This window comes from Oryzias latipes, chromosome 8 (genome assembly GCF_053564925.1).
Source record: "Oryzias latipes strain Hd-rR chromosome 8, Olatipes_Hd-rR_3.1".
NCBI classification, from domain to species: Eukaryota; Metazoa; Chordata; class Actinopteri; order Beloniformes; family Adrianichthyidae; genus Oryzias; species Oryzias latipes.
The window spans coordinates 14,310,129-14,325,365 of record NC_136244.1 but is presented as its reverse complement, the minus strand read 5'-3'; the positions used below and the strand labels follow the sequence as shown (position 1 = coordinate 14,325,365).

The 15,237-nt window shown below is 39.5% G+C and overlaps 1 protein-coding gene across 1 annotated transcript in view; it reads right to left on the bottom strand.

The window, feature by feature from the left end:
- Nucleotides 1-918: 918 nt before the first annotated feature.
- The window catches only part of LOC101167292 (Na(+)/H(+) exchange regulatory cofactor NHE-RF2), a 31,883-nt gene continuing 17,564 nt past the window's right edge, over nt 919-15,237 (bottom strand). Inside the window, exons 3-6 of the mRNA XM_011478281.4 lie at nt 10,064-10,279; nt 3,741-3,894; nt 3,436-3,554; nt 919-3,339 (exon numbers count right to left, since the gene is read on the bottom strand). Of these exons, the coding sequence (XP_011476583.1) occupies nt 3,175-3,339; nt 3,436-3,554; nt 3,741-3,894; nt 10,064-10,279 (654 nt within the window). The 3' untranslated portion in view covers nt 919-3,174. The remainder of the gene's footprint in view (nt 3,340-3,435; nt 3,555-3,740; nt 3,895-10,063; nt 10,280-15,237) is intronic.

Sequence of the window (15,237 nt, the reverse complement as noted above, 5' to 3'; positions counted from 1 at the left end):
TCACACTTATTCTCTCAATAAAAGAGGAATATGTTGACTGACGAATTTTGTGACGAAACAAAAGTTTATTATTGTCGTTCAGAAAATCACTAAAGTACAATTACGTATTTGTGTCCTTTTAGAAAAAAAACAAAACAAAAATCAAAGTAATACAAAAATGCCTTGAATTTTGTCCTATTTTCGTCACATTTTGTTTGAGCGGCCTCTGTGGTTTGATTACTGTCAAGATTCCTAACCACCGATAAATGTTCTGCACAGACTGAGAGTAAATTACGTTAAACAAGTGATCAGGAAGAAACAATATGAATGTAACTGATAAATCTATGTTTATTACTGCAAAAAAACAAGTAATTAAAACAAGTAATTGAAGACTACTCTTTAGTAATTAAAGACTACTTCTGAATTTGTATTTTTATCAACCTGTATTTTAAAAATATAAAAAAATATTAAAAAGTTTCATTACAAAATGATCTTACTTCAGAACTGTTCTGCAACATTTATGAAAAAGAAGCAGTGATTAGGTTTATGATAAAACATGCAGGAAATAGGCTGAGATAGACTAAATACTGTGGCCTTTGTTTGGACATTGAAGACCAACTTGAAATAAAAGGCCAAATCATGCACTCCTACATGCACACAACCCCACTTTTGACCCATGTTTAACCTTTGTGTGTCCAAAAAGCTCCCAGCAGCTGGCTGATGGGGAACGCTGAGAACAGGATGAAACTAAACGCCAACATAATCCTCGGCCAGAGGGGGACAGAGAGGGCACTGACAGGGAAAGAGGGGAAACAAGAGCAAAAAAGGGATACTGTAACAAAAAGTGGGCCCAGAGAAGTCCCAATAAAAAGTGCTGCATGTGTGAGGAAAAAAATGAGTGTGAGAACAGAGGAAGCATAAAAATGGTGCAAAAAAAAATTGCTATTGTCACACTTTATTGAAAAATTCAACTTGACATATACAGTTTCCTGTCAGCTTTAATGTACATCAAGCCATGTCAACAGAAGTAGCAGTGAGCCTGCTGCTAGCAGTCTGGGGTTCACATATAAATCAAGAGGCTGAATGGAAAACACAGGGTGTAAATGAGTACAAAAGAGAGCAGACTTCATTCCACTCTAATACGCTACATTAACATCGATGGGAATGTGACATGTATACCTTCTCTGCGCACAAACATGCGTAAGCATGTGTATGACAGCTGTTCTATATGTGAAATAATCCTCGGTAATCTCCATGGCTCCCACAGTCTCTTTCACAATATCCTCTCGAGCATCTTTGACCTCGCTGAGAGTGTCTCCAACCTGCCACACACGCTGCCCTCGCCGTAGATCATCCCATACCTTCACATCTGTGGTTTATCTTCACTTCCCTTACATCCGTTGATTGAAATGAATGGTTTCTTAAAGGACTCAGTCTGCATCTAACGCCAGAGCAGTTTCAGTTCCCTTTTTTTTTTTAAACATTCCACTAAAAGAGACCACACACTAACTGAACATGCGTCCTCTGAAAAATTCCCTTTAAATTCCTTCCAGTTATTTTGCAATGAGCAGCCAACTGCTGCTTTTACAATCTCTGATCTCATAAATCTGACACAAAAGAAAGACCAAACTTAATACTGACTTCTGAAAAGTACACTACAATTCAGTTTTCCTTCCTCTGTGGCTGCTGAAATTATAACATACCATCATATTTAATGAGTAGCTGTAAAATTGAAATCAAACTCCGACCACATAAATATGATTCAGCCTACTTTCAAATCAATGCCTCTTCGTTTTGTCTAAGTAACAGATGGGTGCACAGCATTTTCACTTGGGGGGGAAAATACAATACAGTAGGTTAAGCTAAACTGCTTCTACATTTGTGGGTCAAGCCTGCCACCTGCTGCTCACATCAATAATATTCTTATTTTTTTCTCATCTAGAAATGCTTAAAAATTCTTCTTTCTATGGTGGCCCTGAAGTGCACATCCCACAGACAAATCACTCAAGGCAAAAACATATTAACGATCACAACAAAAATTAAAAAAGATAAAACAAATGATAAAACATAACATTACATTTAAGAAATCAAAACTAGAAACTAGAAAAGGTATGTCTATGGGTCACCCCTAATTAAATGCTGACGTTTAATTGTTTTTTTTAAATGTGTCTTCAATGCCTGAATAAATACTAATAAAAGCTTTATGATTATATCCAGGATCGCTTAATACCAAATAACTTTTGGCTGAAATGATGGACACACTTCATCATCCAATCAGTGATGTCCCATAGTACCTGCATTTTCTGGTTTCTTTTTTTCCCCTGGAATTTAGTTTTACTTTCTATGTTAAGTTTTTATTATTTGTTTTGGCTTTTTGAAAAGTCTTTGGGATGCTTAATACATTTTTGCACCGAGTGATTTCTTGGTGGGATTTGCCCTTCAGGGCCACTGTATCTTTCACTATGCTGGTGTCTATTATTTCCTTTACAATTTCCTGTTTTTTATGCCATTTAGCAGTAAAGCTCCTTCCGTTTTTGGCTTAGTGATTTACTAATGAGTGTTAGTGAATAGCTAAATGAGTATAAAATTCTTTCTGATAAAGGCGTTAAAGTGTACACAGATGATATCTTTATGAGTCAATGCAAAATCAGATGTAGGACACAAAGTACACAAGGATACTTCTCCAAACAGGGGTGGATTGTCCTTGACTCTTTCACAGTGGACTGTCTGTCAGCTTCTGACTGGAGGAAAAAACTTTTTTGTAATCCAAAATCACTGATGTCACAGTGTCCAGGGAATTGATTGAAGGCAGTCCTCTGTTGTTTTTTTTTAAATTGTTTATACATTTTAAATATACAAAAAGCTGCTGAATAAGTCTTTTGGAAAAATGGCATCGATAGGAGCAGAGGAAAAGGCTTCAGTTCACCTTCGTTGGAAATCCTTTCTCCAAGCTCAAAACGTCTGAAGCAAGTTTTATAAAAGAGTTTCTGCAGTCGTTAAGCTTTTAAATTCATGGCGAGGGAAGAGTAGATGTTGAATTTTTTTTAAAGTTGCTTCAATTAAAGCCATTTGGTCACCTTCATCCTCTTAATACCATAAACTGGTGATCGTCTGTTTTAGGAATAAGTGGCAAACCCCCTTAGGAGCAGAGGTCGGTCTTTTGGTCTCTCAGCTTAAGTTGTGGATTCCATTGTTCTAGAAATTACTAAAGAGCTCATATTTCTTCATCCAGTCCATCTGTGGAGCCTTCCTCTTTTCCTTGGCATGAACCTTCATCTTTTCCTCCGCTGCTGTTGCGCTCAGGCTCAAGCCCATCTCAGCGAAAGGGTCCATGTGGAGGCTGCCATCATCATCTGCCAGCTGGATGCGTGACAAGAAAGTCGTGGGAAAAATGACATAACAGATTGCATTTTTATGTCAAAGACTTCAGAGACGATCACATCATTTCATGCTCACCTGTGTGCTGTTGCCCTGGCTGCTAAGGTCAGAGCGCGTGGACCTTATGGACTGTGTGGTGGAGCTGCCGTTAATTTGAGCGTTAGATGGTCCGTTGGGTATGGATGGACCATCGTAATCTGTAGAAGCAAAAGGTTCGGAGTGAAGCTCACATCAAGACGTATCGTCTCAACTTGATGTTGCAGTCTTTGGAACCAAATGATGGAATCAAGAACTAAAGGTCAGCAGGGGTGGTTGTCTCTGTAGCCAAAAAAACATAGCTTACTTTAATTTATAGCACACGTCCATGTTTAAATGTGTCCCACCTTTGACGTGACTTAGTGTTGGAACCACTCCCATCCTCTTAAAGTGTTCATCTGTGTCTGGATCCACCACCAACAACCAGGTTTGATCTCCTCCTTTCTTTATGAAAGCCACGACCTCCGCGTGACGCATGCCCTCGATGTTAACACCATTAACCTGATGAAGAAAAAACAACATTTTTTAAAATCTAAGTCAAAAAACAACCTCTCCAAAACACTGGATAGTTCTTTGTCAATGTTCCTCAAGTGAGTTATGTGGCTATAAAACTCATAAAAACAATCAGTTGGTCTTACGGCATAACAGGGGCATAAGAGTTGGAGAAATTTTGCTCATAAAATTGAACTCAATACTAATATTAATCAACAATTCTGATTCTCATTTGAAATAAATTTTGCGGTTGTTCCTGCATCCATCCTGCAGAGGGAGCCACAACACACAAATAATTTTGCAGTCGCCCACGTGTTTTTAGGTCATGTCATCACCTTAAGGGCTTTTCTCAAACTTGTTAAAATCCCTAAATTAAATTAATGGGAAACTTATAAAACCATAACAGAGAAAAAGCAAAACTTTAAAGTTTTTTTTTTAATATTAACAGATAAGAAAAACATTCTGCAGCAGCTACATTTGAGTTTTTTTTGGATATTTTCTGCCGCATTTATTGGAATCCTGCCGTAGTTTTAGTCTTGATCTGTGCTCAGACAAGGTTACACCTTTTGAATTCTTTTAGATGTTATTTTTCCACCAAGTCTAGACCTTGCTTGGTAGGACACAACACGCCAAGCCGGTGTTGAAACACATTTAATTATTGATAGCGCTCCTGGGCTCCAGCTATAGTACAGGTCTCAGGTGTCAATGTGCAGAGAGGGAATTTGTTTGAAAATTGTCTGTGTTGTATGTACAAATAGAAAAAGTGTATTTGGATAGTAAAATGAGACAAGCGGACTGAATGTATCTGGTATGAGACAGATTATGAGGGAAAGGAGAAATGAAGGGAAACGACAAAGAGAGAATGAAAGACAACATTGTGGCAAAAGCAATGGAATAATGAGAACTCCTACAGAACAGATGGAAAATGGGAAGTGCTTGAGTGCATCTGCTTTATCTCAGAAATCAAGACAGAACAGGGCAGAGGCTCAGACAGATTAATCCAGGCAGAGGAAACATCTTTTCATTGTACCAAGCAGCAGGTGTTGTGTCATATTTCACAGACTTCCTTAACAATTCAACCCAAACAAGCCAATACTGTTCTCTGTCTAATTAATACACGCTGTAGGAACTGTGCAGAAGCTCATTTCTCACGGGAGGGGTCCCCAGGGAACCTCTTTGTGTTGTGTGTGGAGTGCACGTCATGTAGATTTAAAGCATTTGAAGTTACTGTGTGATGTTTGATGCATGGATCAATCTTTTTCAACTTATTTCAACTCCATCTGTGAATATGACGCAGGAAACTTATCAGTATTTGGTGACAACCAGGCGTGAAAGTAGATTTTTGTATCTGCTAGTACTATAACAAATTACGTAAATCTTTTAAATAACAGTAAATGTATATTAGGGGTGTAAAGGTCAATTGATGAATTGATTTATCCAACCAGATTGATCTGTCTGATGCAAGTTGTTAATTAAGTCAAATCAAACTATACCATAATAAAATCACTTCAAAATTAAATAAGTGATTATAATTGATATTGGAAATACAGTTTGGATTGAGGCACTTTAGGTTTATTTTACTGTAACGTGAAAATGACCAAGTGCATCACAGCGGACAACACACATGTGATGACAGGAAAAAGGATCCAGTCCAATGTGTGGAAACACACAGTGTAGAAGAATGTTCTAATAATGTTCCATACCAAATTATTTTGATGTGAGAAAACAACAGTGGGCTGAACTTTATGGAACTAAAATGTGAATGGATTTGCTATTAATTCTTGTTTCTCTCACGTTGTTTAGGGAAGTGAGAGAATTAGTGGATAAAGTGAAAGTAAAGAGAGGGACATAAATTACAATTTGTAGCGATGATAAGATACTAAAAACCACAGAGATGCTAAAATGATGAGATAAAGTGCTGCCTGGTTCACCGTTTTGGCGGCATCAGCCTGCAGCTGCCTTTGTATGAGTGTTAAAGCAGCAAAGAGCGGCCACACAGATGATCTTCCAGCCGGTACGGCGCACCTCCACCTGATCTTATACCAACTGACATTCAGACCTGGTCACAACTTCCACCTGTGTTTTGGCAGGTTTGAGACTGTTTGGATGAAGTGGATCTCTATTTGAGGCAGTCACGAAGGTTTTCCTGACATTTCTCCTGCTCAGCAGGTCAGATTAGTGCATGTTTGTGTTCGTCGTGAAAGTTTAAATGGTTGCTCTGTTGAATGCAGCGACTGATGAAGCGTTCACTGCTGTCAGGGATTCTGCCAACCATCAGCAGAAAGCTGAGCTCTCATTATGGCCTTAACAACTCTTGCTGCTGATACACCTCAGGTGCAATAGGGCGTAGGAAGGGGAAAAGATGGTGGGACATAGAGCCATGTCATGGGTGTTTACCCTTTTCAAACAAGCTGCTGACAGAAACACAAGCGATGTCATGATGGATGCTTGATACATGCATGATGCATGATAGATGCAACTGTAATCATTGTTAAAAACATAAGAAAACAGCATGGTTTTGCCCATTGAGACAAAGCATCTTAACAATTTGGTGCAGAGCATGTATTGACCAAAACTAATGCTACGTTCACACCGTGCATGTGATGTGCATTCAAGAACACGCTAAGCAATAAACTTGAAAACATTCTGGTTTCTGAGGCTTTATGGAGTTTATTGCCTTATTCATTATTAATGACAATTATGGGTTATTTTTGTTAAAACACATTTTCTTATATTTAAGGACATGTATTTTTAGGGGTGTGTGTGTATGTGTGTGTGTGTGTGTGTGTGTGTGGGGGGGGGGGGGGGGGGGGTTACCAATAGGTGAGCCCAACCAAGTGACCTAGCTTTCAGAACACTGTTATTGCGAATAAGTCAAAATTAACGTTCCCACTCCAGGTATAAATAATGAACCACTGCAAAAGTATAGTTAGACTATTGGTTAAAAAATGTACATTAGTGCACACACTTATTAGCCAAAAAGCTCAAACATAGAAGATACAAAAGTACAGAGAGATTTCAGGCAGAATTCAGTGCTAGACATGCACGTTAAAAATTCTATTCTCTAAATAAAAACATTTATCCAAGGAGGCCCATATAAAACCCCAATAGACTGCATTTTACAGTAAAACTTGAGCTGAATGTATGTACAAGGAAGTTGTAACATTTTAGTGAAAGCACTGCAGCGATCTGTGTGCAACTATCATATACGTATTCATAAACTTTTCCAACTTTGCGAAGCTCCGACTCATGGTATGAATTACGGTATTTTGTGCCGTTTTGTGCTCTGGTGTAATTTTTCTGGAATGTTTAAGGCTGTGGTTCCAACCATGCTGACTAGAGCTGGATTGTAGGGCTACCAAACTCTAGGCCACTGATTGGCCAGAAAGTGAAATGTGTTAGAAATGTGTCTGCTGTTTATTGTCTGTGGAATGACAACCAAGGAAAAAAAAAAATCGAGACCCCTGGACTCTTCTTACATATAATGACTTTAAAATAGATTTTTTTAATTCACCGCTTTACTGCAAAGCTGAAAAAATGAGACCTGCTTATCTACCTCAGTTTCTTCTATTGTTGTGATGAGACGCATTGAAAAAATTAAAAGAAAAGTGTCATCATAATTTTCTGATACTTTTAAGATATTTTGACAGTAATCAACATTCATCTAAAACCAAACGTTGCTGTGGCTCTTAGAGTGAAACCATGTAATGGACAAGTGGCTCAACAGGTCTATTATTTAAAGCCAACTTTAGTTGTTGGCCAACACTAAAACAAGAAGATTGAGGGAATGACTGTCAAGTCCAGTTATAGCCATACTGAATACACACAGCATAAATCAAACCCAAATTGGGCTGGGCACATTGACTTGAGTTTACTCCACCCATCTCATTATGGTTCCATTAACGGCTGATTAGAAGACACACAATAAACTTAAAGTTTTGTTGAGTCAACTCGCCTGCCATCAATAAAGATATCTCCGCATGCATAAATCTGAGCTCTCAAATGATTTAACCTGCTTATTTAGTCCCTCCAAGAAGAAGGGTCTAGTTTAGTTTAAGAATCAGCCATTGTATTTTATGACTGATTTTGCGTTTTGAACAATTACCGGTGAGAAGCTCCTTATGACTACTGTGGTGTAATATTGGGCTATGTGAATAAAACTGAATTGAATTATATTTAACCACTGGCGGCCGTGGTGCAACGGTAGGGCGGTCGACCCATGATCATAATATTGCAAGTTCGATTCCCGCCTTGCACGCCCATGAGTCAAAGTGTCCTTGGGCAAGACACTGAACCCCACCTTGCCTATGGTGGGAGGCTGGCGCCAGTGTTCGGCAGCAGAGCCGCCATCAGTGTGTGAATGTGTGTGTGCATGGGTGAATGGGACTGTGACTGTAAAGCGCTTTGGGCCTTCAAAAGAGGGTAGAAAGCGCTATATAAGTATACGCCATTTACCACAACCATTTAATCTTCCCTCCTCTTTCAAAGTTGTCAAAAATAGAAGATAGAGTTCTAAATATTGATACAGTTCTATCACAGTACTGTACATTATTAAAGTTTGGTATGAAGTTGAACAGTTTAACCTGGGAGTCAATGGGAAATGAGTCTCATCTGAAACCAGCATTCAGTAGTCATTTGAGGAACTGCACCAGTCATTATTTTCAGGGGTTTATAGGTTTGGGTTCCTAAATCAAGCCTATAGTTTCTGTATCAGACATATTTAAAAATGCATAAAACTGGGTCTAGGTTAGTTCACTACAGATAGCCTTGTTTCCACTGAGTGGTCCGGTCCAGTTCGGAATGGTCCAAGCAATTCAGGTCAGCGATTCCACTCAAAGTTGGACCGTCACGTCGTATGCAGGGGGAAACTAACAACAACAACAACAATGAAGGTCATCTAGCAGCTCTTTTTTTTTGGCTTGGCTTTTGGTACTTCGCATATAAAAAGCATTTAATGTTGTTAGAGAGCAGATTGTGGGCGGCAAAGAGAAATACAACCACTTTCTTAACGCTTTCTTTTGTTTTAATGACCTTCAGAGAATCATTGGGTTTTAAAGGTAGCTTCTTCTTAACCATTCCGTTTCATTCTTCTATGGACCTACAACCAACAAGGGCCCAAAAATGGTACGGTTCAGTCTAGCTTAATGGGTGCATTTTACCATGCAAACGCTCCAAATACCATACTGGACTGGACTGGACCGTACTGCTCAGTGGAAACACGACATTAGTATCCACTATCCACTATATCCACCATCGACTATAACTTTAACCCAAAACAATTCTGAAAACCAGATTCAAGCCTTTTACCCAGGTATACCTGTTTTATCATTCCGCTTCAGTGTTTTTGCTTGTTCTAATGTTTCAGTAAAATCTCAAAGAACAACCATCAGTAACTCAGTCCTGTTCTAAAAATGGATTCAGTAGAGAGTACATTATTCTCTCTGGTCATTTTAATGTCATATGTCTCTGATAACATTTTGCTCATCAGTCTCCAGTTTTCTCAGCCCTGCTGAGTGGCCGGGACCCGGGTGCACAGCCGGCAATGTCAAAGGTCTTGGGAATGAAGGGTGACAAATGCGTGCATTTCCTCAAATGAAAACTGCTAGTAATAATTGTGAACGTAGGGTTTTATGTATTTGTTTATCAAGTGAAAAAGGTCACTGAACACTCAAGCTCAAATTTTCCACTTGAAGAAACATCAATTAGTATTTATAAAAGGCAGTTCAATCCAGTATAACTCATCGCGGATACAGTAGAGCTGAAACCACAGCAAAAACTTTTTAACATTTTCTAAACTTCCCAATCCTACTCAATCAAAAAGCTGTCAATGTCCAGTCTACTGACTTGTTGTAGAGTTAGGAATTGTTTTCATGTGTCAATAACTGAAGAAGAGTGTTTACCTCCACTTTTTTTGGGAGTAAAACCTATTTTTTTCAACTTACTTTTATTTGGATTTCAGAAAGAAAACCATAATGAGAAAAAAACTTCCTGAAAGCTGAATAAGTGAGTTAATTTTTTTTTGCATTTCACACAAAAATCTAACTTATGAATCTAAAACAGGTTAATTACTAGCAGTGTCGGGTCACATTAAACCAGATTAGATTCAAGAGACCACATTAGTCTTGGGGGTTAAAATCAAATAACTGTCTTACTGATCATTTAGGTTCCACATTCCTACCTCAATAAGCCTGTCTTGTGGTCGAAGCCCGGCACGATCGGCAGGCGATCCAGGATCCAAGGAGCGGATGTATTGGCCGGGCCGGGAGCGATCACTGTGGAGGTTGAAGCCATAACCGGTTTCAGATCGGACGAGGTGGCACAGACGCGGATTGAGCTTGGATGGGTCAGTGTGGGGAAGAGACTGGACCTGGGCCTCGGAGTGAGTGTCTGCCTCCTGCGTCAGGACCAGAAAGTGTTCTTGTTTAGTTTTTCCATAAAAATGACAAATAAACAAACAAATAATCTTTTCTACAAACTGTATTACCCAACTTGATTTTTTTTGCTTGTGCTTCATTTACATTTTTTGTTTTCTGGCAATAAAATATAAATTTAAGACTTTTATTTGTAATTGTATTAAGTTAAGTCACACTTTACTGAATAATTAACACTTTCGGCAAGAGCAATAACTCAAAATTAAATGTGAATGCAAAAAATAATGTTTTATTAAAACAAATGTACACTGCATCTATACAAACATTTATAACACAGAAATATTAAATTACAGGGTTTACACTGGGGCAAAATAGTATTTAGTCAGCCTCCAATTGTGCAAGTTCTCTCACTTAAAGAAGTGAGGGATAAAAAGACAAAAAAAATCCATAAAATTACATGCCGAAAGTCTGATTTTTAAAGAATCTATTTGTAGAAAGATTGTAGAAAATAAGTATTTGATCACCAACAAACAAGTAGATTTCTGGCTCTCACAGACCTGTAACTTCTTCTGTAAGAGGATCCTCCATATCTGTATTAATGGCACATGTTTGAACTCATTATCTATATAAAAGACACCTGTTCACAGCTTTAAACAGTCACACTCCAAACTCCACTATGGCCAAGAACAAAGAGCTGTCTAAGGACTCCAGAAACCAAATTGTTGACCTGCACCAGGCTGGGAGGACTGAATCTGCAATAGGTAAGCAGCTTGGTGTGAAGAAATCAACTGTGAGAGTAATTTTTAGGAAATGGAAGACACACAAGACCACTGATAATCTCCCTCCATCTAGGGGTTCCCACAAGATCTCACCCTGTGGGGTCAAAATGATCACAAAAATGGTGAACTTAAATCCCAGAACCTCACAGGGGGACTTAGTGAATGACCTGCAGAGAGCTGGGACCAAAGTAACAAAAAGACTACCATCAGTAACACTCTACAGACTCAAATCCTGCAGTGCCAGACGTGTCCCCTTGCTAAAGCCAGTACATGTGCAGGCCCGTCTAAAGTTTGCTAGAGAGCATTTGGATGATTAGGAGAATGTCCTGTGGTCAGATTAAGCCAAAATGGAACAAATTACTCATCGTGTTTGGAGCAGAAAGAATACAGAGTTGTATCCAAAGAATACCATACCTACTCTAAAGCACGGGGGTGGAAGCATCATGCTTTGAGGCTGATTTTCAGCAAAGGGAACAGGACGACTGATCCATGTAAAGGAAAGAATGAATGGGGCCGTGTATCGTACGATTTAGAGTGAAAAACCATTGAATACTTACAGAAAACATTTGAATGCTGTCATTGCCAACTAAAGGATATAACAGTATCGACTACAGCTGTGACGGTGTCGAATTTTTCATCACCGCGGTGATGAACCACCAGGGGGCGCGGTGTCGCGGTTAACCGCACCCCCCCCCCCCCCCCCCCCAAAAAAAAAAAAAAACACAAAATCCCCCGGCGGCCGCATCGGAAATAAATACAGTTACAACGTACTATTCTTTGTTAAAAATGACAACAACTAACAACTACATATCTAACTTGTGAACTAACTATAGGTGTTGTAGATTGACTGTGTGTGTGAGCGCGGAGCGTGACATAGGAGGAAGGTGCGCACACGTGTGTTAGGGGTGCGTGTTGATTCTTCTGCAGCGGACCGCTCTGGAGCTGCACGCAAGTTTCACCTGTGCTCTCTGGTACAGACATTTTCTCAGAATATTATTTATTGCCCAGTAATAAACAGACTGCAGACACTGTCACCTTTCCGGTAGCAGTGAAGCCTGACACCCATGAAGAACACGGGGCAGGAGGCTCCGCCTTTGTTTATACAGACACGTAACGTAACGTTACGCTGCAAAAAATAGTTCCCAAACAAAACATGTAGTGATTTTCATGGAAATCTAACAGCGCGCGTTCATGTTTGGTGTTACGGATTGAAGGAGGACAGTAAGACCCCCCCCCCCCCCTCCAACACAAAATCCTCCGGTGGGCGGCCGTGTCGCGCACTTAGGAACGCACGCAGCTTGTAATGGAAATGAATACAATGGAAATTAATAATTAGAAAGCAGTAAATTTGTCGTATTTTCTCACGAGACGGAAACTTCTGTTGTAGAATAAGGATGTGTGCTTCTGAAAGCGCGCGCCTGTTTGTGTAAAGGGAGCCGCGTGCCACGTGCAGCGCGAAGGCAGACACTGAGAGCATGCGCGGTGGGAGAAAAGGAGACAACAGTCTGAAAGAAAGTCCGAACACAGGACTAGCAGAAAAAGGAAATTATCAGCAAAGATGAATGTGTTTATTATAGTTCCAAACACGCACCATATGCAAAACGTAAAAAAAAAAAAAGTGCGTAAAAAAAGTGCGGTGATGCGGTGATGAGGTCATCACCGCGGTGATGCGGTTATCGTCACAGCCCTAGTATCGACTATTGAGTTAAACTTTTGTTATTGACCAAAAACTTATTTTCCACCATAATTTAAAAATAAATACTTTTAAAATCAGACAACGTGGTGTTCTGGATTTTTTTTTTCTCATTTTGTCTCTCATAGTCTAAGTATACCTATGATGAAAATTACAGGTCTCTCTCATCTTCTTTAGTAAGTGAACTTGCACATTGCTGGCTAACTAAATACTTTTTTTTACCCCACTCTATATAGTCGTAGAGTTAAAAAATCATTGAATACATGTCAAGATTAAAGCCAATAAGAAATATTTCACTCTAAACTTTAAGGTTGGAGATAGTTTCACAGCATTCATTCATCTTCTGTTTATTCCCTTTCGGGGTCACGGGGCTGCCGGAGCCCATCCCGGCCACTTGTGGGCGAAGTTGCAGGGTAGAGTGTCCACAATCACACACCCACGCACTCTCACATTCACAGCTAGGGACAATTTAGAGTAACCAATTAACCTATGAAGCATGTTTTTGGACGTTGGGATGAAGCCAGAGTCCCCAGAGAAAACCCACGCATGCATGGGGAGAACATGCAAACTCCACACAGAAAGGTCCCCCATTGATGTTCTAGTTCAGGTCCCCCAGCCGGGACTTGAAACGGGGGCCTTCTTGCTGTGAGGCAAGAGCGCTAACCACTGCCCCACCGTGCAGCTCACACATTTTCAGCATTTTTAACCCAATCTGGCAGCTGGATCTACAGGAGAGGAATAGGAGATTTATGTGGACCTCTTGTTTAAATGACAAAGGAAACAGACATCTGGAAGAAAAAAATGCTAGAATCTATGTTTCAACATCCCTTTTGGGTTGAAATGTTTCTAATATTTAAAAAACAAACAAAACTAAAGTCTGTTCTTGTGACATGTTCAATACACAAGATAAAAGGTTCTGAATGAATTTGACCCGACAGCTCATCGCAGTGGTGCTGTTGGCCAGTACAATGTGTTCCAGTATAATGAGGGTAAGTGAATCTCTGAGGTTTTATGACTTTAGATCAGCTTAAATCAAAAAGCATAAAAAAAGAAGTATGACTGTAACACATGTAGGAATATATTTAACAAGGAAATACTGTTATCTCTGATGTCAGATGTTACCCTAGCTAATTTTTTTCAAATTGTTGTGATGCGCCATGACTTTAGCTGTCTATAAACCGCAAAACTGAAACAACTCATTTAAAAAAAAAGAAGAAGAAAAAAAAAGATCTCAAAACAAGATTTGGTCCACAGCCGGTACTTCTTTTATCAGTGGTATTTTCATTAAATTGCTATTTCAATAGATTTTCCAGCCTGACAGACATTTATAAAACCTGCATAATTGAGCCTTGTGTGATAACAGTGACTCACCACCCACACAGCCCCAAAGAACTGTGCAGCAGCCTTGTCTGATATCATCACAGACAGGTAGAGAATGCATTAAGTGACATGCAACATGCCAAGCAAATAGGACGATGCGCCAATATCCAGTCATGTTATGTAAGAATAATTTCTGCAGCATATGTTGTGCTTAAAGCAGGGTCTGGCTTGTGCCTGCTGAAAATCCCACTGTCAAGGAGAGACAAAAAAGTAAAGACAAAGGCAATGTGATGGTTGATGACTATCATCAATTTGAACTTTTATCACAGCTCTTGCAATTGCACAGCCGAGTTTCAGTCCTGTGAATCCTCTTCTAACAATTCTTCATTTCAAAGAGGTTAAAAAGAAAGCACATTTTATTCAAGGTCCAACTCCAATCCTCTCCTGATGTATTGTAAAGATGTTTGTTTATTATTTTTTAGGACATAGTTTATGCAGAGCAGCAGGAGTTCATTACAAATTTGCCTCCAAGTTGTGGGCGGGACGTCTGGCGCAGAGTAAGCCCGTCATCCATCTGTTTACACGCTCTCCTGTTAGCTTCCAGCCCCTCAAAATCCCCACCTAACATTACCGGTGCAACAAAATGGCGAGCAATATTGCAGCTATCCAGCTGTACAGTTATGTTCCAGATGCCAGCTCAGACGTGGAAAATGAAGACGTACACTAATCTATTTGTCAGCAAGTGGATGGATCAGAATGGAGCAGAGGAGGGAGGTTGTGGCCCACCCACTTTAGCGTCTACATCACAAACCCAACCTTTTTCAAACAGCATTAATTGTCTGGTCCCGATTCACAAGAAATTGAATTAAAAAATGCTTAGAAATGTTATTTTAAGCTTAATCTTTTTTATATGTGTCCTCCATCACAAAAATGACACAAGAACATGTTACAAACACAAAAAACACATCTTTCATTAGAGTGGGTCTTAAAGGAATCAAACTTGTTCATTAAACAGTGATTTGAGCATATTCTTAACACATTGGAGACAAACAGCAAATAATCAGACTAATCATCCTCAAAACACTGCAGATCAGCCTTTCAATGCTGGAGAGAAGAAACTCCTGGTTTTGGCAGCAATGGTAGATCTTCCAGGGGGGCAGAAGAGATTTAAAATCTGTATTTTTGGCTC